The 20,010-nt window shown below is 56.1% G+C and overlaps 10 protein-coding genes across 10 annotated transcripts; 4 read left to right on the top strand and 6 right to left on the bottom strand.

Moving 5' to 3' along the window:
* The first annotated feature begins 1,210 nt into the window (after positions 1-1,210).
* On the top strand, positions 1,211-3,906 carry L969DRAFT_90095 (uncharacterized protein). Its single transcript, XM_014710124.1, has 5 exons — positions 1,211-1,840; positions 1,888-2,009; positions 2,057-2,167; positions 2,221-3,012; positions 3,062-3,906. Exons 1-5 carry the CDS (start codon positions 1,243-1,245, stop codon positions 3,677-3,679), a joined length of 2,241 nt encoding a protein of 746 aa, XP_014565610.1. The 5' UTR covers positions 1,211-1,242; the 3' UTR covers positions 3,680-3,906.
* Positions 3,732-4,281, bottom strand: L969DRAFT_25959 (uncharacterized protein; the record flags this gene model as incomplete). The annotated part of the gene is made up of 5 exons (XM_014710075.1): positions 3,732-3,781; positions 3,837-3,937; positions 3,989-4,118; positions 4,166-4,179; positions 4,234-4,281. Coding segments are annotated over 4 exons (286 nt in total), but the record flags the coding sequence as incomplete, so codon positions are not given.
* A 116-nt stretch (positions 4,282-4,397) lies between these two features.
* On the bottom strand, positions 4,398-6,842 carry L969DRAFT_90093 (uncharacterized protein). The gene is made up of 4 exons (XM_014710123.1): positions 6,195-6,842; positions 5,984-6,144; positions 5,873-5,930; positions 4,398-5,819 (listed from the first exon to the last, which is right to left on the bottom strand). Exons 1-4 carry the CDS (start codon positions 6,346-6,348, stop codon positions 4,444-4,446), a joined length of 1,749 nt encoding a protein of 582 aa, XP_014565609.1. The 5' UTR covers positions 6,349-6,842; the 3' UTR covers positions 4,398-4,443.
* L969DRAFT_610157 (uncharacterized protein) lies at positions 6,468-9,989 on the top strand (the record flags this gene model as incomplete). Its single annotated transcript, XM_014710122.1, has 10 exons — positions 6,468-6,958; positions 7,019-7,428; positions 7,486-8,075; positions 8,141-8,221; positions 8,264-8,661; positions 8,722-8,878; positions 8,930-8,994; positions 9,045-9,261; positions 9,313-9,657; positions 9,708-9,989. The coding sequence occupies exons 1-10, from the start codon at positions 6,804-6,806 to the stop codon at positions 9,987-9,989; spliced, it is 2,700 nt and encodes an 899-aa protein (XP_014565608.1). The 5' UTR covers positions 6,468-6,803.
* On the bottom strand, positions 9,708-11,683 carry L969DRAFT_90089 (uncharacterized protein). The gene is made up of 7 exons (XM_014710121.1): positions 11,126-11,683; positions 10,906-11,072; positions 10,431-10,852; positions 10,249-10,382; positions 10,176-10,195; positions 10,070-10,114; positions 9,708-10,021 (listed from the first exon to the last, which is right to left on the bottom strand). Exons 1-7 carry the CDS (start codon positions 11,670-11,672, stop codon positions 9,986-9,988), a joined length of 1,371 nt encoding a protein of 456 aa, XP_014565607.1. The 5' UTR covers positions 11,673-11,683; the 3' UTR covers positions 9,708-9,985.
* L969DRAFT_34171 (uncharacterized protein) lies at positions 11,629-12,565 on the top strand (the record flags this gene model as incomplete). Its single annotated transcript, XM_014710080.2, has 5 exons — positions 11,629-11,700; positions 11,761-11,846; positions 11,896-12,028; positions 12,080-12,181; positions 12,245-12,565. Coding segments are annotated over 5 exons (714 nt in total), but the record flags the coding sequence as incomplete, so codon positions are not given.
* A 104-nt stretch (positions 12,566-12,669) lies between these two features.
* On the top strand, positions 12,670-14,493 carry L969DRAFT_205787 (uncharacterized protein). The gene is made up of 3 exons (XM_014710120.1): positions 12,670-13,100; positions 13,151-13,928; positions 13,979-14,493. Exons 1-3 carry the CDS (start codon positions 12,774-12,776, stop codon positions 14,191-14,193), a joined length of 1,320 nt encoding a protein of 439 aa, XP_014565606.1. The 5' UTR covers positions 12,670-12,773; the 3' UTR covers positions 14,194-14,493.
* L969DRAFT_53801 (uncharacterized protein) lies at positions 14,268-16,073 on the bottom strand (the record flags this gene model as incomplete). The annotated part of the gene is made up of 3 exons (XM_014710119.1): positions 14,268-14,774; positions 14,826-15,968; positions 16,026-16,073. 3 exons carry the CDS (start codon positions 16,071-16,073, stop codon positions 14,268-14,270), a joined length of 1,698 nt encoding a protein of 565 aa, XP_014565605.1.
* A 326-nt stretch (positions 16,074-16,399) lies between these two features.
* On the bottom strand, positions 16,400-17,695 carry L969DRAFT_53886 (glycoside hydrolase family 17 protein; the record flags this gene model as incomplete). The annotated part of the gene is made up of 1 exon (XM_014710118.1): positions 16,400-17,695. One exon carries the CDS (start codon positions 17,693-17,695, stop codon positions 16,400-16,402), a length of 1,296 nt encoding a protein of 431 aa, XP_014565604.1.
* Positions 17,696-17,924: 229 nt separating this feature from the next.
* On the bottom strand, positions 17,925-19,968 carry L969DRAFT_90084 (uncharacterized protein). The gene is made up of 3 exons (XM_014710117.1): positions 19,628-19,968; positions 18,640-19,569; positions 17,925-18,589 (listed from the first exon to the last, which is right to left on the bottom strand). Exons 1-3 carry the CDS (start codon positions 19,896-19,898, stop codon positions 18,024-18,026), a joined length of 1,767 nt encoding a protein of 588 aa, XP_014565603.1. The 5' UTR covers positions 19,899-19,968; the 3' UTR covers positions 17,925-18,023.
* Between the last annotated feature and the right edge of the window lie 42 nt (positions 19,969-20,010).

Raw genomic sequence — 20,010 nt, 5'->3', positions numbered from 1 at the left:
AGCGATTGCTGTCAGTCTTTTTGCTGACGTGCTTCTTGCGTACGTTTTGCATCTTCCCGACGATCTCTAGCTTCCTGCAACTCTTGCGCTTGATGAAACGACGTCTCTTGCTGTTCTATGGCGCGGCGATGACGAATCTCCTCGAGTTCTGCAAGACGTCTCTCATAGGAGTCCTGTGCATCTTTAGCTTGACTTGGAGCTTTTCGAGCTGGCTGACGTGCATGGCGTAGACTCGCTGCAGTACTTGGTCATGAGCAACGGCTTGCGCGTTCAAAACATTCCTGAACTGATTCATTGACTATGCGACTGCATTGCTTGCCGTACTGGCGGCCGCTTCGGCATTTTGCAGTATGCGCAGGCACGGGCAAGCCTGCTGGGAGTGGCTGTCATCATGCGATCGATGCCAACAGTCTTTCCGAAGGAGTGTTATCGAAGTAGCGTGTTCTTCCTGACTATTGCATGCGCACTGGTGCGTTGTGGACGACCGCTTCAGATATAACCAATTCCGACAGAATGCAACGATCGATGTGACGCGGCCGCAAAATCACGCGAACGGCGGTCCATAGAACAGACAAGGGTTTGAGACCGAGTTCAAGGCACTGAATGGGTACTCTGATTGGCGCGTTGGGGTGACCCACGATCCTAATTCGCCTGGCTGGTGAGCCATCTATCCATGGCGAAAATGGAAAGGTGCTCGATCATAATGTTGCTGCTTCGCTTGCGGACAGCTGGGGCGGCGCAGATGGGCTTCGGGCCCCCTCCCGTGAGCGATCGGCTTTCAATAAGAGCAGGAGAAGTCTGCATGCAACAGCGCATAGTACTCAAGTTGCCCTTTAGTGAACGGAGAGGAGGCTTTGGCCGGCCGAAGCCGAGTCCATGGGCCGCCTAGCTTTCTGGCTGATCTTATGCGTCTACAGCCCGTGGTGGAAGCTAGCAACGCGTCTAACCAAGCGGAAGCTTTGAGGAAAGGACTGAAGACTTGTCTATACTCTGTATAGCCTTTTGCGTTTGCAGTCGAATCCACGGTGCTTGCACTTTGTTTGAGCCCACAGTAAGGCCAGATGAGAGAAGGGTGCTTGCTGACACAGTGGCCCGCGCTTATCGCGAAAGACAGATGGCAGTCAGCCAAGTCGCTACGTGGTTCTAGCCCGAAGCCCGATCGTGAGGGTGGATCACGTGAGTTGGTCAGATTCTGACGCGGACGGTTTTGGGGATGCGCATGCGAGGCGGCAACTGCTGATCATGTCAGAGAGCTACATCAACCTGCTGCATGATCTACACCTCCCGGCCTCGTCGCCGTTACCCGCCAGCTTGCCGACTGTGCTCGCTTACCACCTAGCGACGCTGCCCTTGCCGCAATTGACCCATCTCTGCCGAGTCTTGCTCCAGTCGGCCTGCTTGTGGTCAAAGACGGGCGACCCTCAAGATCTGGTGCACTATGAGAGGGGTCAGGAGATCTATCGAGCGATACAGCGAGGCTTCCTGGGAAGGGTGGATCACGTCTCACAAGAGCAAGGCCCAGGATGGAGAGGGAGACGACAGCTCGCAAATTGTCTTGACGCCGTGCTGCAGGCGCTTGATGGCTCAGACGAGAGCGAGCAAGCATCTTCAAGCTCGAAGCTGCAGATCAACCATCCAGTCAGGAAGCTCGTGGTGGCCAGCGGCTGTCTGTCTGCTCTCCAGGCCGTAAAGGAACGACAGGACAGCCTCTACGTCGGCGGCAAAAGTCTCATGGGTAGAGCAGAGAACGAGACATTGATACTATGGGCCGAAGTGCTCGAGTACATGACGGGGACGACGCCGCAACTGGATTTGACTTGGACCAGCAATGATCATCGTCGTCAGTCACCACAGACTCGATGAATCATGACGCTGATCGGGAAGCAGGCCCAGGCGACCTCTTGTCTAGCGGCCCGGCGGTCTCGACTGCCATGTCATTACCGACCTATCTGGCAGCTCAGACATTGCCCATCGTCGATAGTGCCAAGCTGGGCGCTCTCCCCGTCGCAGTAAGCGCGCTCCCAGCTCGAGCTTGTCCCAGCTGACCTCGCGGAAGCCACTCATATCGATGCTGACGACAACCATTGAGAGCTGTTTCGATAATGGTCGACTTTTCGATGGACTCGATGACGATCTTATCGAGACAGTGGATGGCCTTGCCTGGAACGTACGCATGCCTTGACTTTTGATGAAGGACCGTGTGCTGACACGAGGCTTCAGTCGCCCTCGAGCTCGCAAGATCGCCTAGATTCGCTGCTACGCTTACCACTGTACCCTGAGCTCGGCAGGGTGTCTCGTCTTCTTGGCAACCTCTTTGCAGCTCCGGGCGCCGAGCTCGAATATATCGAAAGCTCTTGTCTGCGTCTGCTCAGACTAGTAGCTCGTGTTGAAGCCAGCTGGCGACGGTGTAGGTGGTCAGATGTCACAAAGGATACCGAGCTTGCAAGTACCACGCGCTTGGCAAAGCAGCCATGGACGCATCACAAGACGCTGCTGTTCACGCTCACCATGATCCATTCCGCCCTCATGACGTTGCTTACGTCCACACCGAGTCAAGTCGGGAGACCTCCAGCAGCTGTACTCGACTTGACCTCCCTTACGCTGCAGACTTTCAGCAAGGTCTACTTTGTTACACAACGCTTCGGCCCGGATGGCTTTGGAGCATATCTCAATGCGTGGCATGGTGCGCTCGATCTCTGTGCAAGGGCGAGCAGCGATGATGCTCGAGCGATCATCACTAAGCTTGAGCCAAGACACGCTAGCTCGCAAACAGACCGCGAAGTAGACAGGGCGTGCCTGACATATTATCTCAATGTTGCCGAGCAGCTCATGGAGACTCTACCAGACGACTATGTCGAGTCTCACATCATGCCGATGACGAGACGCTACCTCGACGATGCTCGATATGCCGATGCTTTTGATTCTGCGCACTCGGTCGTGCTGGCAGTCTTTGCGAAGAACAAGCGCTGCTCAATCGAGCTCATGCCATGGTACTCAGACCTGGTCTTACGAGTCAGCTCTAGTCCTCCCACAAGTAGGCTCGAGCTGATGTCGTACACAGAGTTATCCTGAGATGATGACCTCTTCGCAAATACGGCTGGCGTACACGACCATGGTCAAGCGAGCCTCTGAAGTTGACGATGCACTGGCCTGGTACTGCGTAGCGAAGCTAATCAAGACAATCCAAGACATACCACCCCACGCGCTCGAAGATACCAATGCGCTCGCTGCTTCGGATGTTCCCCGCGAGAGCAATCTGGCCTCACTGTCGAGCTCGGAGGCGGTCCAGGACGCACTGGGTCGATCACAACATGAAGCTCGGTTCGAAAGGGATTCAGAGAGTGACGACAAGCCAGAAGATGTGTCGACTCGGCTAGACGACGTCGCTGGCCCCAGTCCGCTCGAGAGTCACGCTCTGAGTCTGCGACGGGGTCATCTGCTTCTCGTGCTCATCGATCTCATACCGGCAGTCAACTTGACGCTCTTGCTCACTCTGCTCGACACGATCGCTCAGCTAATCCAGGCCGAAGGTCATACCGGCGAGCGAGCAGGCGCGGCACGCCTGGAAGGCAAAGACGCAATCGTCAAGGTACTCTTCGCCACGCTGGGCGAAGGTATGGATTCGATCAAACGGCAAGCGGGCGCACATTGGTGGATGCAGCACCGCACTGAACTCTGACAGCATTCGATGCGAAGACTGCTACATCAGGAGGATTATCAGTACTCAAGAGGACGCGCGCTTTGACGGCTTCGTAGTTGTGTCGTGACTTGCTTCTCGGTTCTGCCAAATCTGTTGGGATGAAGTGCCCCTTTAACTTGAACACAATGCATCTTACTATAGGCTTAGTGATCTTTGTCTTCGTGAAGCAGCAAGCTATTGAGACACTTCTGAGCTTCCTCCGGACGCCTTGATGCTATCTTTGGCCGATGACATGGCCTGTGAAGCTAGCATGAGTCACCAGACTGCAACGCCCGCAAGTTCGCTTACAGAGGAGATATCGTCCCCTGCAGAGCCTTGCTCGGAGCTGTCACCGCCCTCGAAAGAGCCGCCGCGAGTCTCGCCTTCGTCTGATTGTCCTGTCTGAGCCTCTTTGCCGATGGACGACCGACCCATAGGGCTGCCAATGCTAGTCAGTCAGATCGCTAGCCCGGACGAGTCGCTCACTCTGCGCCACCGGACTGGCTCGCACTACTGCTTCAGCTTCGCATGGCGTGCTTGACGTACAGACGCACCTTCTCCAACGGCGGCGAATTCGTGCCTGATGTCGCTGTTGCAGACATTTGCGGATGTGATGAAGACAAATCGATAAGGAGCGCGTCCAATTGCAACGCTCAACGTCCACCTGTCATCGATCATCGGCCCCTCCTCCACACAAGAAGGCCACGTCAACGCAAAAGCAGGCAAGCAAGCTATGAGTAGATACAACATTGTCCGCTGTCTGTTCAGCTGTAGTGACTGTCTTGAAGTTGAATAAGATAGTCAATCTGAGTCTTGCGGTAGTTGTCATTTCCGGCCACAACTTTGTCCGAGTCAAACAGGATCTGCTCGCCTCCTTGTCCACGAGGCTGCCAATGAGGAAGTGGAGTGACCGGCTTGACAGGATTGGGGTTGAGTGTAGCGACAAAGGAGACAAAGTACTGACGCATCGCTGCGCCCATGCCAGTCTTGTCCCAACTCTCATACCACCATGCAGGCACGTCAGACGCGTGACAGGCCCCCAGGACCGGTAAGACTCTGGTCGCGTTCCACTGATAGGTGTAAGTCGGTACGTTCTGGGCGACACGAGCTTCCGCAAAGCGTCGACGACTCGACTGAACGGAATAGTCGCCTAGAAAGCTTGCCACTCTTTTGAAGAGCGGATTGACGACCGGCATCGATCCGCTATCATAAGGCGAGCCATTCGCTTGTTCGTCCGGATAGAGCCTAGCAACATTGTCACTCTCCTCTGCTGTGAGCTTGTTGCCAAAAAATGCAGAGACCCAGACGGCGAAGGAGGCGGCCTTTGTAGCTATGTATGCACTGTTGAGGGCGGGTAAGGTGCCTTCGTCCGTCGCGCTACCACTGATAGAAGGCACGTGCGAGAAAAGGCCGTCGTGGAGCGCTTTGGTTGCAGTCGAGGTGAGCCAGCGGTTGTCCATCTTGATACCGAAGGGCTTCAGATTGCTGTTGTATGCCACGCGCCCGAGGTAGCGAGTGCTGGCTGCATACTGGTCTGCAGGTACCGCTCGGAGGCAAGCAATGGGATCCTTGGCGTGGCCGCACCCGCAGGCATGAGCGAGCGTGTCGAATGAGGCCTGGCCGTCAGTCATGGTCCCGATAAAGTATGAAGGGTCGCCGCTCTGTTCGATCGTCGCTCTGAAGAGGTGTGAGAGGTAGGCTGTCCTGCCGTTTGCGAAGAGGGTATGATAGCCGACACTGGCTGCGCCGGCTGATTGACCGCTGATGGTGACCTTGAACGGATCTATGCCAAACGATCTCGAGTGATAAGCGATCCAGAAGAGGGCCATGCGCTGGTCCATGAAGCCGAGATTGGACAAGAGAGCATCTTGCATCTGCTGACCCGCCAGGAAACCATAGGCACCGAGGCGGTAGTTGGGCACGACGACGGCGATGGGCGTGCCGAGTCTGACGCTCATGGCGACAATGTCAGAGCCATCGTACAAGGCTGACGAACCGGTCGTGTAGCCACCGCCGTGATACCAGACGAGGACAGGCAGCCTATCGGTAGCGGTCGTGCCTTTGGGACGATAGATTGACAGATAGAGACAATCCTCCGACGTGGGCGCTCTCGAAAGTCCAGCGACGGCGGTTTCGAGGCCTAGTCGTACAGTCTGAGCCCGTGAGAGACTGTCGCGAACGTTGAGGACGGACCTAAGATGCCGAGCTCCTGACCGATCTGCTGCTTGATTGCCGGGGTAATCTCGCTCGACTGCGTAGCCGGGGTCAGATCTGAGCTGACGCTTGCCTGGCAACGGGACTTGCCATAGGAGTATCGAGCTGCGGGCATGCTGGTGCCTGCGTGGTTGCCGATCGAAAGGCGGGCACAAGGGGCCCCTTGAGTGTTCGAGGGGCTTCCAGCCGTCCTGGCTTTTCGACGTAAGGAATCGAATGGAACGTCTCGACGCCCTTGGGATTGAGCGATCCTGCGAATGAAGGTGAGCCTGCTTGCCCAAGGCTGACTTCACTCGCTTGCCTCTGAAAGTGGCCAAACCGTCGACGTTGACATCGACATTGATCGAGTTGGCCTGACGTTTGCCGTGTGTGTGACGATGTTGTAGGCGAGCGTTGGCATGCACGAACGAGAGCGAACAGATGACCGGCACCAGGCCGAGCAGATGAAAGTGCATCCTCTCTTGAGCAGGATGCAGGCAAGTTTGAGCGAGCCAAGCAACCTCGGCAAGACAGGGTCAACCCGAGCCATCGTGTGAGGCTCTTGCGACGCCCTCAGAGACGCGCTAGGCGTTGACCGAGACGTTGCTGAGCTGGTGCGAGGCTGGTCCGCTCGACATCGCTCGTGAGGAGGAGGGACGCCGAGGATCTGGTCATGGTGCGACACTGTCTTGTTCGTTTCGAAGGAGATGAGTTTCATGCTGGTTCAACGTTCGATGGACATGGCCGAGCCTCTCTGAATGCTGCTCGTCTGAATATACGGGGAGCGGGTCTGGATCGAGGAAGGAAGTGAGCACCAAAGGGAGGCATATCGCTTCGGCTATCAAGCGCTATCGAGCATTTCCAGCGTCGAGCTTCGTTTGCAAGCGCGCGCCAGTCAAGACACAGCAAAGCAGGCCGAGCAAGCCTCGACATGGCGACAGGGCCTGCTTCCCCTGACCTTGAAGACGATGCCAGAGCTCTTCACCGATCGACAGAGCGCAAGATGGAAGCGGCGGTCCAGCTCCTCGATCAAGTCTGCGCCTATTCCTCTCAATCCCTGCTTGAGCCTCGCAAGGTCGAATCCTAGTCCGTCTCACTCACTCTGAGCTATCCATCTGCCGCTGATCAGACGGGGGAAACCTCCAGCCGTCAGCCGGCACAGGAGTCCACCCCGGCGCTCATGAAGTTGCTCAATCAGAACAAGCGACGCAGGATCTCCACACCGTCAGACACGAGCCCCAGCTCGCCTGACATCCATTCCCTGTCAGGACTGCTCTCGAGACTAGCAACGTACAAGATCGCTACCTATACGCCCAAGCCTGACGAGATAGGCCCCGTCGCTGCTGCGCGTCACGGCTGGATCTGCGATGGCGGACGAGACCGTCTGGTCTGTCAATGCTGTGGCAAGGCCTGGCGCATCGATGCCCTGCACAACACAGCAGACGCATCTCAGGCGTGGAACAGTCCTGCAGCCAAGCAGCTCCTGACGATGTATCAGGCTCGTCTGCAATCACACCACGCTCGTTCGTGCGCTTGGTCGCTACGGTCTACGCCGGGTGGGTCACACCGCCAGTCTCACGCGGGCTTCCAATCTCACGATCTGAGCTTTGCAGGATCAATTTACAGACTCCCTACTCATTCAGCGCATCTCCTACTAGCTCGCTACTTTGATCTGCTTTCCACATATCACTCGTCCGTCGACTTAGCGCTCGACTCGCCGCTGAGCGCAGATCAGGTCATCAGGCTCGTCAACAGACTTCACAGCATGGTCTCCGCCGCGACGGCTGATACAGCAAATCCTTATGTAGACCCTTCCTTTGTGACGACGAGTCGCATTCTGCGCGCAGCTCGCGGCGATGTGTCGTTCAAGCTCAACAGCGAGCAAGAGACTATGCCTACACTCGCCCAATGTAGTGCTACCCATGTCGTCCTGGCGCTCTTCGGATGGTCGCTCGCCAAAACGAGGCTGAAGCGATCGGGCAGCGTTGCCGACATTGCAGCTTTGCCTCGCATCCCGCCGAGCGCACAGAACATGGAGCACACGCTGTCGTGCGACATGTGCTGCAGACGCGTAGGCCTCTGGTCGCTCCCTTCGCAAAGTCTGTCTGTCCTGACAGAGCATCGCGAGTACTGTCCTTGTGCACTCAGCTGGCGCGCTGTGGCTTCCTCCATCCTGGGCGACAAGCCTGCCTTACCATCGAGCGTAGGTTGACTTGCTCTGGCAGCCCTGTCTGAGTCTCCAACTGATGATCTGCGTTATCATTTTAGGGATCTGCGACGATCGTGACTTCATTGAAGCAATTGACGGGAAGCCTGGGATTGCGGGGAAAGGCAACTTCGCTTCGCAACGTCTGAATCTATCCGCTCCTACACGACATGGTCAGATCCAAGCTGCCAGACGACCCGGGCAAGCAGTCCTCCGGCTATCCGTCCAAGCTGTCCAAGAACCAGCTCGAAGCACTCAAGCAATGCTGGATCAGACTCGACGAGGTACTCCAAGGGAAGCACGACAGAAAGTCTGGCGCAAGCGACGAGGATGTCAACATTACGGGTGAAGGCGAGGAGGATACCGGAAAGGGAGCCTTCAAGGGGATGGCCAAGGAGGACTCGGCGAAGGAGAAGCAGCGTCGCGAGCGTGAACGCGCAATGACTGCCAAGATTCTTAAGGATATTGACCCAGAAACCTTCCGGTCCCATGTCTGGCGAGCGGTGCAATGCGACTCTCCAGACGCTCTTCTGCTGCGGTTCCTTCGTGCGAGAGACTTTGACCCGGACGCAGCTTTTCAGATGTATGTGCCCGCCAGTCTGGTCCTGTTCAAAGTCTTACCCAGCTGCTTCCGCGCGCACAGGCTATGCGGATCAATGGCTTGGCGTCTCAATCTCGACGTGACTGGCATCCTCGAAGAAGGCGAGATCGGCTGGGGCGGCTATAAAAACGGTCTCAAGAATTCCGCTCCGAACGAGAAAGAGGCAAAGCGATTCATGAAGCAGTTCCATGATGGCGTGGTAAGTCCATTTCGCTCTGTTCCAGCCGATGGCCGCTAATTGATCCGGCAGGTCCGAGCACCAGGGACAGACAGGGAAGGCCGACCGGTCGCGCTTATCGCGGTCAAGCACCACAAGTAAAGTCATTCCATTTTCCCGCCCAGCCGCATCTCACGCGTCGGAACAGGATTGGAGGCGTCTCGAGCATAGGTCTGCAGCGGTATGCCTGCCTATGCATCGAATCTATGCGCACAGCGCTGGTACCCCCAGCCGAAGAGGCGACCATGATCTTCTCGATGATCGGTTTTGGACCGATGAATATGGATTTCTGGGCTATCAAGCTCTTGATCGACATCTTTGGCTCATACTACCCTCAAATTGTGCACACGATCCTGATCTATCAGGTACGCAGTCGTGAAAGCCTCAAACGCGATAACTGAACGTGTTCTTGGCAGCCTCCCTTCTACTTCCGACCGTTCTATGCATTCGTCGAGCCATTCTTGCCGGCTGAGATCCGCGACAAGGTTGTCTTTGTCAGCAATCCAAAAGAGCTCGACAAGTATGTGTCTCTTGACAATCTGCCGAAGTCACTTGGTGGCAATGTCGAGCGCGAGTGGGACTACCACGAGCCGAGCGAGTCAGATGAGCGCACAAAGGGCGAAGACGACGAGAAACGTCGAGCTTTCTTTGACGAGTTGGAGGAACTCAACGTTCAATTCGAGGATCTGACGCGAGCCTGGATCTACGATGGCGACGAATCTGCCCGCAAGAAGCGAGAAGGCATTCAGAAACAGCGATACGTGCGTCGAGTCCGCTCTTCATCATGTCCTATTGATCAGACAGTATCCAGGTGCTTTCTCGTCGAGGCGACGAGTGGTGGCGGGCGTCCACCTGGCTGCATCGTGAGGGCACGGTCCTGCAGTACGGAAGGACAGAATGGACGTACAATGATCGCAAGGAACGCTGGGGAACTCGCAGCGAGTTGATTCTGCAAGAGGCTAACAAACTTCTTGGCAAGGAAGCGCCAGAGACAGTTGACAAGGACGATGCTGGACTGCTGAAAGAATCGCAAGAGCACAGACCGAGCAAGTCGAAGCATTCACACTCGCGGAGGCACAAGCATGCGCACTAGTCGACACTTCGCCAGACCTTGACAGTCTTGTCCTGCAAGAGCATATATGAGCTCAGCACCCATTTTTGCGTTATACTTGCCTTGTCGAGGGCGCCTGATGCAAGCAATCTGCCGTCGCGGTGGATCTGTCCAGCAATCTTTGTTTGTGAGCCTGTTGTGCTGCGACTGTATTGTTTTGGTGCGCACAGCGATTGATGTAACCGTATCTACGGCAAACGTCAGCGCGAGGTGCGAGCGCAGGACAACAAGGACGACTTACCCGTATGCGCAACCAGCTGCCCTACTTTGGCAGTGCTGGTGACATCCCAAGACCAGATGGTGCCATCCTCGCTGCCGCAAAGAACACACTGCCGTCCGTCGGAAGCAAGGAAGAAGGTCGCTGTGCATGCGAATCTGCGTTGCGGTCAGTGACTCTTTCCAGTTTCGAGGTTGCGGACTTGCTTGGCATTGGTATGTCCTGTATAAGATTTGAGACATTTGTCGTCGTGGTAGCTCCACAGTCGGATTGTCGAATCGAGTGAGCAGGCTAAGATGACCTTGCCGTTTGGTGAGAAGCGCGCAAAGCTAGCAGGCGGATTGGTATCATCTACGAGTGTCTTGAGACACTGTCCCGTCTCAGTGTCCCAGAGGCGCAGGAATCCGTCGTGGGAGCATGTCAGGAGCAAGGAGCCATCTCGGATAAAGTCGACGGCAGAGACAGGGTCACTGTGAGCCGCGAGGGTACGCAATGCACGCGCTGCCAGCACGTCCCAGATGATGACTGTCTCGTCGAACGAGCCCGACGCCAGCAGATTGCCCTGCGGATTGTACGCGACACAGCCAATGTAGGAAGTATGTCCTGTCAAGATGGCATCGCAGAGCGCCTGCCAAGCACCGAGTCAGCTGGCCGTCTGCAGACATTCGGCGTATCAGATACAGTCTCTACAGTCCATACCCGTACCGTCGCATCGTCTGATGCCGTTGCAAGGAAGCGGCTGCACGGGGACCAGCTCAGATCGTTCAGTCCGGCGGTATGGCCGTCGCGCAGAGCGCGCAGAAAGTGGCCGGTAGAGACGTCAAAGATGAGTGCTAGACCATCGGCGCCTGGTACAATTGCGCTCAGCGGTGACTCACGCTGCGCCGAGTCAGTAGCGTACCGGCAGAGGCAAGCAGCTGTCCGGAGGGACTGAAGCTGACTGCGCAGACACCCTTTTGGTGGCCGGTGAATGTGTAGACTAGCTCAAATTGAGCGTCTCCTGCTTGAGCGAGCTTCGTCTGACGGTCCAGATCATGTGTGTCTCCAGCTTGATGGCCGTTAGTCAATGGAGGTGGCTGTACACCTTGGTGAGCGTCACCGTTTGTGGTCGTTGATTGAGGCGTCGTGGAGGCTTCATCCGGCCGCCCGTTGACTTGGACTGGCTGTATGGGATCAGGATCTACCCTGAGGCGCTTGGGCGAGCGCTCAGCACTGCTCATAGACCGAGCCAAGCTGCCCGCCAGCGGTGGCCAGTACAGTGGCTGTTGCGCGCGTCTCCTCGTTCGCTGTCGAGTACCTGGCCAGGTCTGCCAGCCCGTCGAGCGCTTCAGTCCAAGATCAGCAGCGATGGCCATCGAGATGAGCAACAGAGAGACGCAAGCGAGCAGCTCAAGCAACGCAGAGTGGATCAGGCCACTGTCAAGACCTGAAGCGATTGATGCACTCATTGCTGGCGTGGACCGCTACAATCCTTCAGTATGCTGGCTGCCCCTGCCTGCGGTCGTCGACTCGAGCTGACAGTGTGCTGACGATCAGAACTTCACCCTGCTCGAGGCATACGTGACCAGCCAAGTCAATGACAGGACTTATGACCCTCTGGCGAATTTAGCAATCCTCAAATTGTGTGTACTCAGCCATGACGTACCGCTCAACGTCTGACAGCGCAAGCAGGGTGCAATTCAATCCGGACCTCGTTCCACAAGAGGAGCCAGCGATGATCTATACGATCTTGCTCAAGGCTATCGCACATCAGCCCTTCGGCAGCGACTACGGTCTTTGCCTTGCCCTCCTTGCTGACCGCTTCGTACGTTTCAGTGTCAGCATCGACCAGACGAGCGCTGATGGCTGCGTCCAGTCTACGCTCTACTCCACGCAGGAGACCCTCGACATCTTCCGCTCGCTCAGTCATTTCTCTGCTCTCCTCAATGCGCGACAGTTCCAGCAATTCTGGTCAGAGGTGCGAACGGCAACACGGGTGTTTTTTTTCCCATCAGGCTTATTCATGCTTTTCATGTTGCAGTTGCGAGCAGCCGAGATTTCAGCCAAGCTTGCCCCCGCACTGAGCACAGTGCCAAGCATCGAAGACATCCTACGCGAGAGCATCGCGCGCTCCGTCGTGTCCGCATTCAGATCGATTTCGCTCGTCAGACTGAACAGCTGGCTCGGCTTATCTGGCGACCAGGTCACTGCGCCTCTCGAAGCTATCATCAAATCTCAAGGATGGTCGCTTGATGGCCATCTGATCCGATTGCCAACGACGCCCGAGAATGATCCAAAAGCGACACTTGTCAAGGAAGAGATGGCGCTCGAGAAGCTCTCGAAGTTGCTACGCTCGTCATAGACCCCAATGTAATCAGCATTGCATGTCCTGGGCCCTGACAACAGCAGACCGTAGCTCGTCACTCAGTCCAAGGCAGATCATCAATTGCCAACATTCCAAATCAGCGACGAATTTCACATCGTTGCAAATTGCGCCGACATGGTGCAACTCGCCAATCCTATAAATCAAGCGCACGAATGTCACTGTCGCCTGCCCGATCACTGCACTCATGACAGAGTCAGACACGCAGCTCCAGTCGAGCGGACAGTCACAAGCCGGGCTGGGCGCGGTCATCGCCCATGGAGCGCAAACCAACAAGCTCGAACCGAGCTCTGGCATCGAGCTCGAGAGCAGACCAGATGCTGGCATGCACTGTACGACCGATGAGATTCCCAAGCTCAAGGGTCTTGCCTTTCTTGATCAGCTCCTGTTCGTCTGGATCTTGCTAGCGATGGTCATTGGCATTCTCCTGGGCAATTTCGTCGACTCTGTCACCGTCGTCCTCAATCAGACTACTTTTGTTGGCGTCAGCCTGCCACTTGCCATAGGCTTGCTAGTGAGTTCACCTTGTGTACAGCCCGATGGGGCGTTGACACGGGCACACAGGTGATGATGTGGCCAATTCTCTGTCGAGTGTCTTATGGCTCGTTGACGCGAGTATTCACTACACCCAAGATCTGGTGGCACTTGCTCTTCTCGCTCGTCATCAACTGGCTCATCGCGCCCTTCGTCATGCTCGCCCTTGCCTGGGCTTTCCTACCAGATCGTGAGGCGCTGCGAAATGGTCTCATCCTCGTTGGACTTGCTCGCTGCATTGCCATGGTCATGATCTGGACGGACGTTGCACTAGGCGACACAGACTATGCTGCCGTACTCGTCGCTTTCAACTCTCTTCTACAGATGGTCTTGTACGCCCCCTTGGCAAAGTTTTTTATCATCGTTATCGGCGACGGCGATTCTGACATTGATATCAACTATGCCACTGTAGCGAAAAGCGTCGCTGTCTTTTTGGGAATTCCCTTGGCAGCTGCCATTGCGACCCGTCTCCTCTTCATCTACGTCTTCAGAGCCAAGACATTCTTTCGTACCCGGTTTCTACCCATCATCAATCCGCTCAGCTTGGTAGCGCTGCTCTTCACGATCATCATCATCTTTGCCGGTCAAGGCAAGGAGGTTGTCAGGTCGATCACTACAGTATTGCGCGTCATGGCGCCATTGATCGCCTACTTCATCGTCATGTTTTTCTTGACGCTGTTGATCTGCCGAACGGCTTTATTCCGCCAGAAGCTTGGCTGCACCTACGAGCTCACTGTTGCACATAGCTTCACTGCGGCCTCGAACAATTTCGAACTCGCCATTGCGGTCGCAGTCACTGTATACGGAGGTATCTGAGTTCTCACTCAAGGCTTCGTCATGCTGACTGTGCTTCTGTAGCCGGATCACAGCAGGCCCTAGCGACGACCGTTGGGCCCCTGGTCGAAGTCCCAGTGCTCCTCGCGTTAGCGTACGGTCTTGTGTGGTTTCGGAGAAGGTACGGCTGGGACAGCAAGGCCAGCTCAAAAGCCACACCCGTTTCAGTCCTCAAGGAAGACATCGTAGCCAAGGAAGCCAGCGAAGGTGATTTCAAGACCAGCGTCTCGCAAGTATAATTCACTTTGTTACAGTACTAGATGACAGATGCCTATTGTCGTATCAACAACTGTTCTTGTTACATAGAGAGCTCTTAAGCGTGTGTGCTCTCGCCTGCCTCTTGCGCTGCCGCCTGAACCAATAGCTTGAGCACTTCTTGTACTGCGCCCGAGCAGACCACCAGGCCCTGCGCCTCGTCTACTTTCACCAGAACATCCTTGGCTCCCAGGTTGGTTGCCTCATCACGCGAAACTTGGCCGAGCAAGGCCATCATACGACCGATGTCCGAAGGCCCGAGAACAACTTTGGTTTCGCCAGATGGAAGTGCGGCTTGTTGTCCGGATGGCAGGCTGATGGTGTGTCTCTGGTTCTCGCCGAGCATCTTCCACGCGATCTTGCACGGTATGTAGTCTGCTCTACTGTCTCGCGGTGTCTGGAAAGGTGCCGGCGTATTTTCGATGCTGCCAGGTAGAAATGTAAAGGAGGCGAGCGTATCCTGCTCTGAGGAATTGAAGAAGGCTTCCAGATCGCTGAATGAGTTGAGCACGGGGGGTGCTTCCTCTGCAGCCGCTTTGCTCAGATCGGCTGACTCCATCAAACCCTGTGATGCGATTTCAGCTCATGCGCTCGGGCTAAGTAGCAACGGCCGCACCTTGCAGAACTCCAGTTGTTCGGCCTTGTTGGGATCAGATGGATCGATTCGACAGCATTCAACAATAGCACTTTCGCTCTTGACAGACGTAGATCCGCTAGCGTGATCTTCGGACTGAGACTGGCTAGGCGTAGACTGATCTTTGATTGTCTTGAGGGGCGGTGACAGCTCGGCGGAAGCATGCCTGAAGCTCGTCTGACGGTCACCGAGCGTCACCGGACGGCTGCTCGGCAGGGTGTACTGGCCTGTCGACGTCGCTGTGCTGTAGCCATGCTGTGGCGTATAAGTCCCGAGTGGGCTGGTTGTCGGCCAGCCTGATTCGTTCGAATGAGGATAGTAACGTCCGCCGGCGTGATCGAGTGCCATGTGCTGCTGATATGCCGGATGGCGTGGAGAGTCGTAGATCGAAGGACCGTTGGAGCCTGCCAGGTGAGAGCCCGTGCTGAACGGCATCGAACGCGCTGAATGGACGTCACTGGCGGCAAACGGTTGAGAGTGTGTCTGACCCTCCCATCGGGAATGTTGTGCTGCAGCGCTGCTTTCGCTCTCTGACCGGCTGGGCAGCTGACTGTGTCCATGAGGCGAAAAAGTAGCCCCGTAAACTTCGTGTGAGTGAGCAGCAGACAGTGGCCGTGCGGCATTGACGCGCGGGACAATGTGTGACGTATGCGATGGCGTGGGCGGCATACTGATGCGCTCAAAGGTGCTGACGCGGTCGTGCATGTCTAGATTGGGTAACGGCAGCGGTGGATGGCTGCTCGAGCTCGACAGACTGGGCGGTTTGCGCTTGGAATCGAGGAAGTGATCGAGAGCGAGTGAGGGGAGTGGCCGGCCCATCATGTCATGTGCGTTCGACGGTGAGGCTTGGCTCGAGTGGGTGCCCGAGGGACCGGCCATGCCGGATGAGGATAAGCTGGCGGATGTCTTTGGGCTGTAGGACTCTATAGCGCCCGTCGGTCTCAATCGCGCCAGGGGACCATACTTGCCCTCTTCTGCCTCGTGCACGGTCTTGTCACCGGGAGGCATGCCCAGTCTGGCCCGCAAGGCGTCATTCTCTTCCTCGAGCTCCTTGACACGGTCTTGGAGGGAGTTGATGTACTCTGCTCGTCTCGCCCTGAACGCTCTCTGGATGTCTCGACTCCGCTGTCGTCATCCAATGTCATCAGTGTCGATCAGCAGTCAGGCTTGCAAGGTACTCACCGATGGTGGCAGGGTGTCATCCTGCTTACGACCTCTCTTGACGGCCATTGCTCTCGAGTCAGGCCGGCGCTCTGAAATTGTCGCTGATCCTTGTTTTGCCAATGATTTGAAGTCGAGCACGATCTCTTGATTTGCAATCTGCCACTTTGGCTTCCTCTGCTTGCCGTACAACGACGCGCTACGCTGAGTGAGTTCCGACGCAGGCCAGACGTCCGGTTCGTGGATCGAGTGCCGGGTGCCGCGAGGGTGACCGTCAACAAGCCAACCGGAAGGAATTCTCCGATGGCTCGACACACTTTTCGCGCGTGCTGACACGCTGCGATCATAACGGCCACTGGCCAAGAGGAACCTCATCACGATGCAATCACGCGGGGTCAACATGCCGTTACGGGCTTCCATGTCCACTTTGGCTCGTTGTCGTAGCCGATGAAGCCCCAGCCACTCAGATCTGCATCGCTCCAGATTTGCCAAAAGTAGCCGATCGAGTTTGCACGGAAGAAGGCACACTTGGAATCGAGGAGTGCAGCGTAGGCAGCCTCGGATGACACCGAAGCTTCGGCGTAGTCGTTGTTGGCTTTCCAGATCGAGGTGTCCGACGGCCAGCCGGTCTGTGTGAGACGGATGATCTTGCCCAGCCCTCGCTGCTGGAAATACGAGATCGTCCAGGAGAGCGAAGGCCAGGCCTGACCGCCCGTTGTGGCCGTTGCGTCAAAGAACGGCAGCGCGTTGACAGAGATTGTGTCCATGGCTGCAAATACTTGTGGCGCGTTGTCGTGGATCTGGTAGCCGTACGCCATGTCGCTCAAGGTGACTTGCATCTTGTACCGCTTGAGCGAGTTTCGGACATGCACGATCTGTGCCGCCAACTGATCCGGTGTCAGAACCCAGTCGAACAGAGGTTCTGAGCCGACAGCAATCGAGCGGATCACAAAGGGAGCGCGTGGATTAGTCTTGACGACATCGATAAGCTCGGCCATGCGGGCCTTCCACTGATCCCCGCCGTCGAACCCGAACCAGACGAGGGCGTACACGCCTATGCCAGCAGTAGCGGCAGCATCGACGATCTTGTCATAGTAGCGCGTCGTGTCGCATGTGCTGTAGATACGCACGTATCGACTGCCGAACGAGTTGCGCATCCGCGTAAAGTCGGCAAGCAGCTGGGACTGGGACGGACAGGCAGTGATGTCGTACGAGAAGCCCATGAAGGCATGCTCGCTCACTTGGGGGCACCACCACGCTGACAGATAGCTCGCCGTCGCGGTGGCATTCTTGGGGACGGGCAAGGTGTGCGACTGCAGACGATGAGGAAAGCACTTGTGGCCGATCCATTTGCCGCCCGATCCTGTGCTGTTGTTGAAGACGCCAGGCGAGGTAGCATTGGAGACCGTGGATCCTGTCTCGGGCGTGATCGTCGTCACATTGTGTACCGTCGTGATGTTGTTGGATGACGTCGTGCTCGTGATGACAGACGTCGTGTTGACGCCGTTCTGGACGTCGGTCACGGTCCGAGTGACATTGCTGATCACGTCCGTGGACGCTGTGGAAGTGACGGCATGCACTTCTGGCGCTGAAGCCGAAGCATTGCCAGTGACTGCGAATACCGCCTGCAGCCGGCCTGCGTGAGACCGGGCGACGCAAGTCGAGAATGCTAGCAAAGTGAAGATCTTCATCGTTCAGTACCAGCAGCAAAGTGGACTGTCCCTCCGAGTAACGCAACAAAGCGCACCGAAGATGCTTCACCTGCAGCACAAGCCGCTCACTTGTCGTCGTCTTCAAGGACGAAAGCTCGAGGGAGCCGGTCCGCGACGTGTCGGGTCAGTGATATTGATCGTGTAGAGAAATCAATCAACGCGACTTGTCCCCATATCCACGCATTGGATGATCGGATTGCATGTTTACGGTTTTCATAGATGTGCACATAGGTCTGCACACGTCAGGAGGCGCAGTATTCGGATAGTATGCTAAAAGAAAGTCGAAAGCCGGCGAGCGACGGGTGCACTACATAAGCGCATCGATCAGCATCCGCTCGAAACGAGCCTCCTCGGGATGGCGGCCAGATGCGTGCTCGTGTTCGTGCGAGATGTTGAAGGGTGGCTTGAGCAGTGTCGGAATGACATGAATGGCCGATGTCCAGGCAGGCACGTCGGCGGCAATGACGTACGTCTTCGCAGGCTCTGCCTCGTCGTGTTCCTCTTCGCCAGCGCCGCCAACATAGAGTCGACGAGCGATCGGGCCTTTGTTGTAAAGGAGCCGGTATTTGTAGAGATCGACCTCGAGCATGCTCGTTTCTCCGGTATTGTTAAAATTGGGCTTGAACAGCGTAGGCAGAGTAAAAGTTGTCTTCTCGACCTTGTCGGCCTCTGCCTCGAGCGATGGTCGGTCATCTTTGCCGTGAACGGTCAGGCAATCGGATGACTGGCCGAACAGTGTCGCAGCTTCGACTCGCAGCTGCTCAAAGACCTCACGAGAACCTTCGACAGGCAAGCGAGTGGGCATGACAGCAGATGTCTTTACATCTGTCAGATTGCTGATGTGATCCGAATGAAAGATGATGTGCGGCACGACTGCGTTTCTGCATGAGCATGACAACGCTCGTAGGCCGACTCAGATATACCATGGTAATACAGAGCCCGCTTGAGTAGACCCCGACCAAACGGCGAGAACAGGAAGATCTTGAGAGGCGTTGGCAGCCGTTTGAAGGCGCCATTAGTAGGTGCAAAAAGCGTGTAGCTGCTTATCGCATTGGCATACTTGTCCTTCTGCTCGTGCACAATCTCGCGAAGGATCGATTCAGCATCTTTGTTCACTTCGTCATCAGACGGCGACGGCGTAGGGCCAAGATCGCGCAGCCAGGGAGCGAGAAGCTCATCGATGCCAGTGTAGAGCTGAGCAGAGGAAAAGGCAGAGAATGCGTCTGGGAACGCCAAGGCTACACTGAGGGCGCCAAGAGGAGGCAGGAGCGGCTCATCGATGATATGTATGACGCCATTCTTTGCGTTCAGCTGGGGTCCGACAATCGCAGCGTAGAAGTTCACGCGCACAGTCGGCTTGAGGAATTTGAGAGTTGGCTCCGTCCTGAGACGAAAGTGTGGATTCTCTTCGTCCTTGCCAAAACGAGGCGGCTCGAGAATGGTCTCAATCGTTGCAGAATCTGCTAGCTCAGAGGTAGAGTATGTCTTGGGTGCGACGTGATACTTCAGGATGTAAGTAGCGATCTTGCGCAGCTTCTCCTTGCGCTTCTCCTTGTCTTCGTCATCGTCTGCCGATAAACCGGTCTGTTCGCTTGCGGCCTGTGACAAGAGGTCGTCGAATGCAAAGAACGGATGATCGCGATCGACGGTCATTGCGATCTCATCTTCGCCTCTACCATGCTTGCCATGGTGGCCATGACGCCGATGAGGCGGGCCATGGTCCCCGCGGCGATGCGGAGGCGTGAGCGCACGATCATCCGGGGCAAAGAGCGTCAAGGTGGCCGATGTATCATTGAGTGCGTCCTGTATGGCAGGAATCTTATTGATGACATAGGCGAGCTTCTTGAGGTGTCCTGAGCATGATGTACTGCTCAGTCCCCGAGATCATCTGCTGCGGAGACAAGGACCTACCATGTCCCTCGTGCGAAAGGGAGTAGTTCAGGATCTCGGCGATGGTGTATTTTGTCAGATCGACTACTGGCGGTGGTCCGCGGTTGAAGCCAGTGTGTCTAGCGTCATCGACACGGATGATGTCGCTCAACTTCTCGCGGATACCGCTGAGCTTATTCGACAGATCAAAGCTGAATTGATGAGTCTCAGCCGTGCCTTCGTTAAGTGTGTAGGAAGGTGCAGCCAGTGCGCAAGCTGCCACCGTGAATAGCAGCACTGTCTTAGTCAACATCTTGCCCAGTCGTCGACAACGTCAAAGCAAGAGTCACGCAGCTATTGCTGACTCCGGGCGATTGCGCAGCGCGCAGCATCGTAATCTGATGACGCGGTGATCGATATCGATG

This window comes from Mixia osmundae (assembly GCF_000708205.1).
Source record: "Mixia osmundae IAM 14324 unplaced genomic scaffold scaffold_11, whole genome shotgun sequence".
Taxonomy (NCBI): Eukaryota; Fungi; Basidiomycota; class Mixiomycetes; order Mixiales; family Mixiaceae; genus Mixia; species Mixia osmundae.
The sequence above is the reverse complement of the archived record's forward strand: the minus strand, read 5'-3'. Positions and strand labels throughout refer to the sequence as shown.

Bases quoted from the DNA above. Each gene is read 5' to 3' on its own strand.
- L969DRAFT_90095 (XM_014710124.1), top strand. From the start codon at position 1,243: ATGTCAGAGAGCTACATCAACCTGCTGCATGATCTACACCTCCCGGCC. The intron at 2,010-2,056 runs GTAAGCGCGCTC...ACCTCGCGGAAG, and splicing joins TGGGCGCTCTCCCCGTCGCA to CCACTCATATCGATGCTGAC. The intron at 3,013-3,061 runs GTCAGCTCTAGT...TGTCGTACACAG, and splicing joins ACTCAGACCTGGTCTTACGA to AGTTATCCTGAGATGATGAC.
- L969DRAFT_90093 (XM_014710123.1), bottom strand. From the start codon at position 6,348: ATGCACTTTCATCTGCTCGGCCTGGTGCCGGTCATCTGTTCGCTCTCG. The intron at 6,145-6,194 runs GCAAGCGAGTGA...CTTCATTCGCAG, and splicing joins CGGTTTGGCCACTTTCAGAG to GATCGCTCAATCCCAAGGGC. The intron at 5,820-5,872 runs GTCCGTCCTCAA...CTGTACGACTAG, and splicing joins TCAGGAGCTCGGCATCTTAG to GCCTCGAAACCGCCGTCGCT.
- L969DRAFT_90089 (XM_014710121.1), bottom strand. From the start codon at position 11,672: ATGAGTGCATCAATCGCTTCAGGTCTTGACAGTGGCCTGATCCACTCT. The intron at 10,115-10,175 runs GTGCGCACCAAA...ATTGCTGGACAG, and splicing joins ATACGGTTACATCAATCGCT to ATCCACCGCGACGGCAGATT. The intron at 10,022-10,069 runs GCAAGTATAACG...ATGCTCTTGCAG, and splicing joins CATCAGGCGCCCTCGACAAG to GACAAGACTGTCAAGGTCTG.
- L969DRAFT_205787 (XM_014710120.1), top strand. From the start codon at position 12,774: ATGACAGAGTCAGACACGCAGCTCCAGTCGAGCGGACAGTCACAAGCC. The intron at 13,101-13,150 runs GTGAGTTCACCT...ACGGGCACACAG, and splicing joins CACTTGCCATAGGCTTGCTA to GTGATGATGTGGCCAATTCT. The intron at 13,929-13,978 runs GTATCTGAGTTC...GTGCTTCTGTAG, and splicing joins CGCAGTCACTGTATACGGAG to CCGGATCACAGCAGGCCCTA.
- L969DRAFT_90084 (XM_014710117.1), bottom strand. From the start codon at position 19,898: ATGTTGACTAAGACAGTGCTGCTATTCACGGTGGCAGCTTGCGCACTG. The intron at 19,570-19,627 runs GTAGGTCCTTGT...CATCATGCTCAG, and splicing joins CCTTTCGCACGAGGGACATG to GACACCTCAAGAAGCTCGCC. The intron at 18,590-18,639 runs GTATATCTGAGT...GCAGAAACGCAG, and splicing joins GCGGGCTCTGTATTACCATG to TCGTGCCGCACATCATCTTT.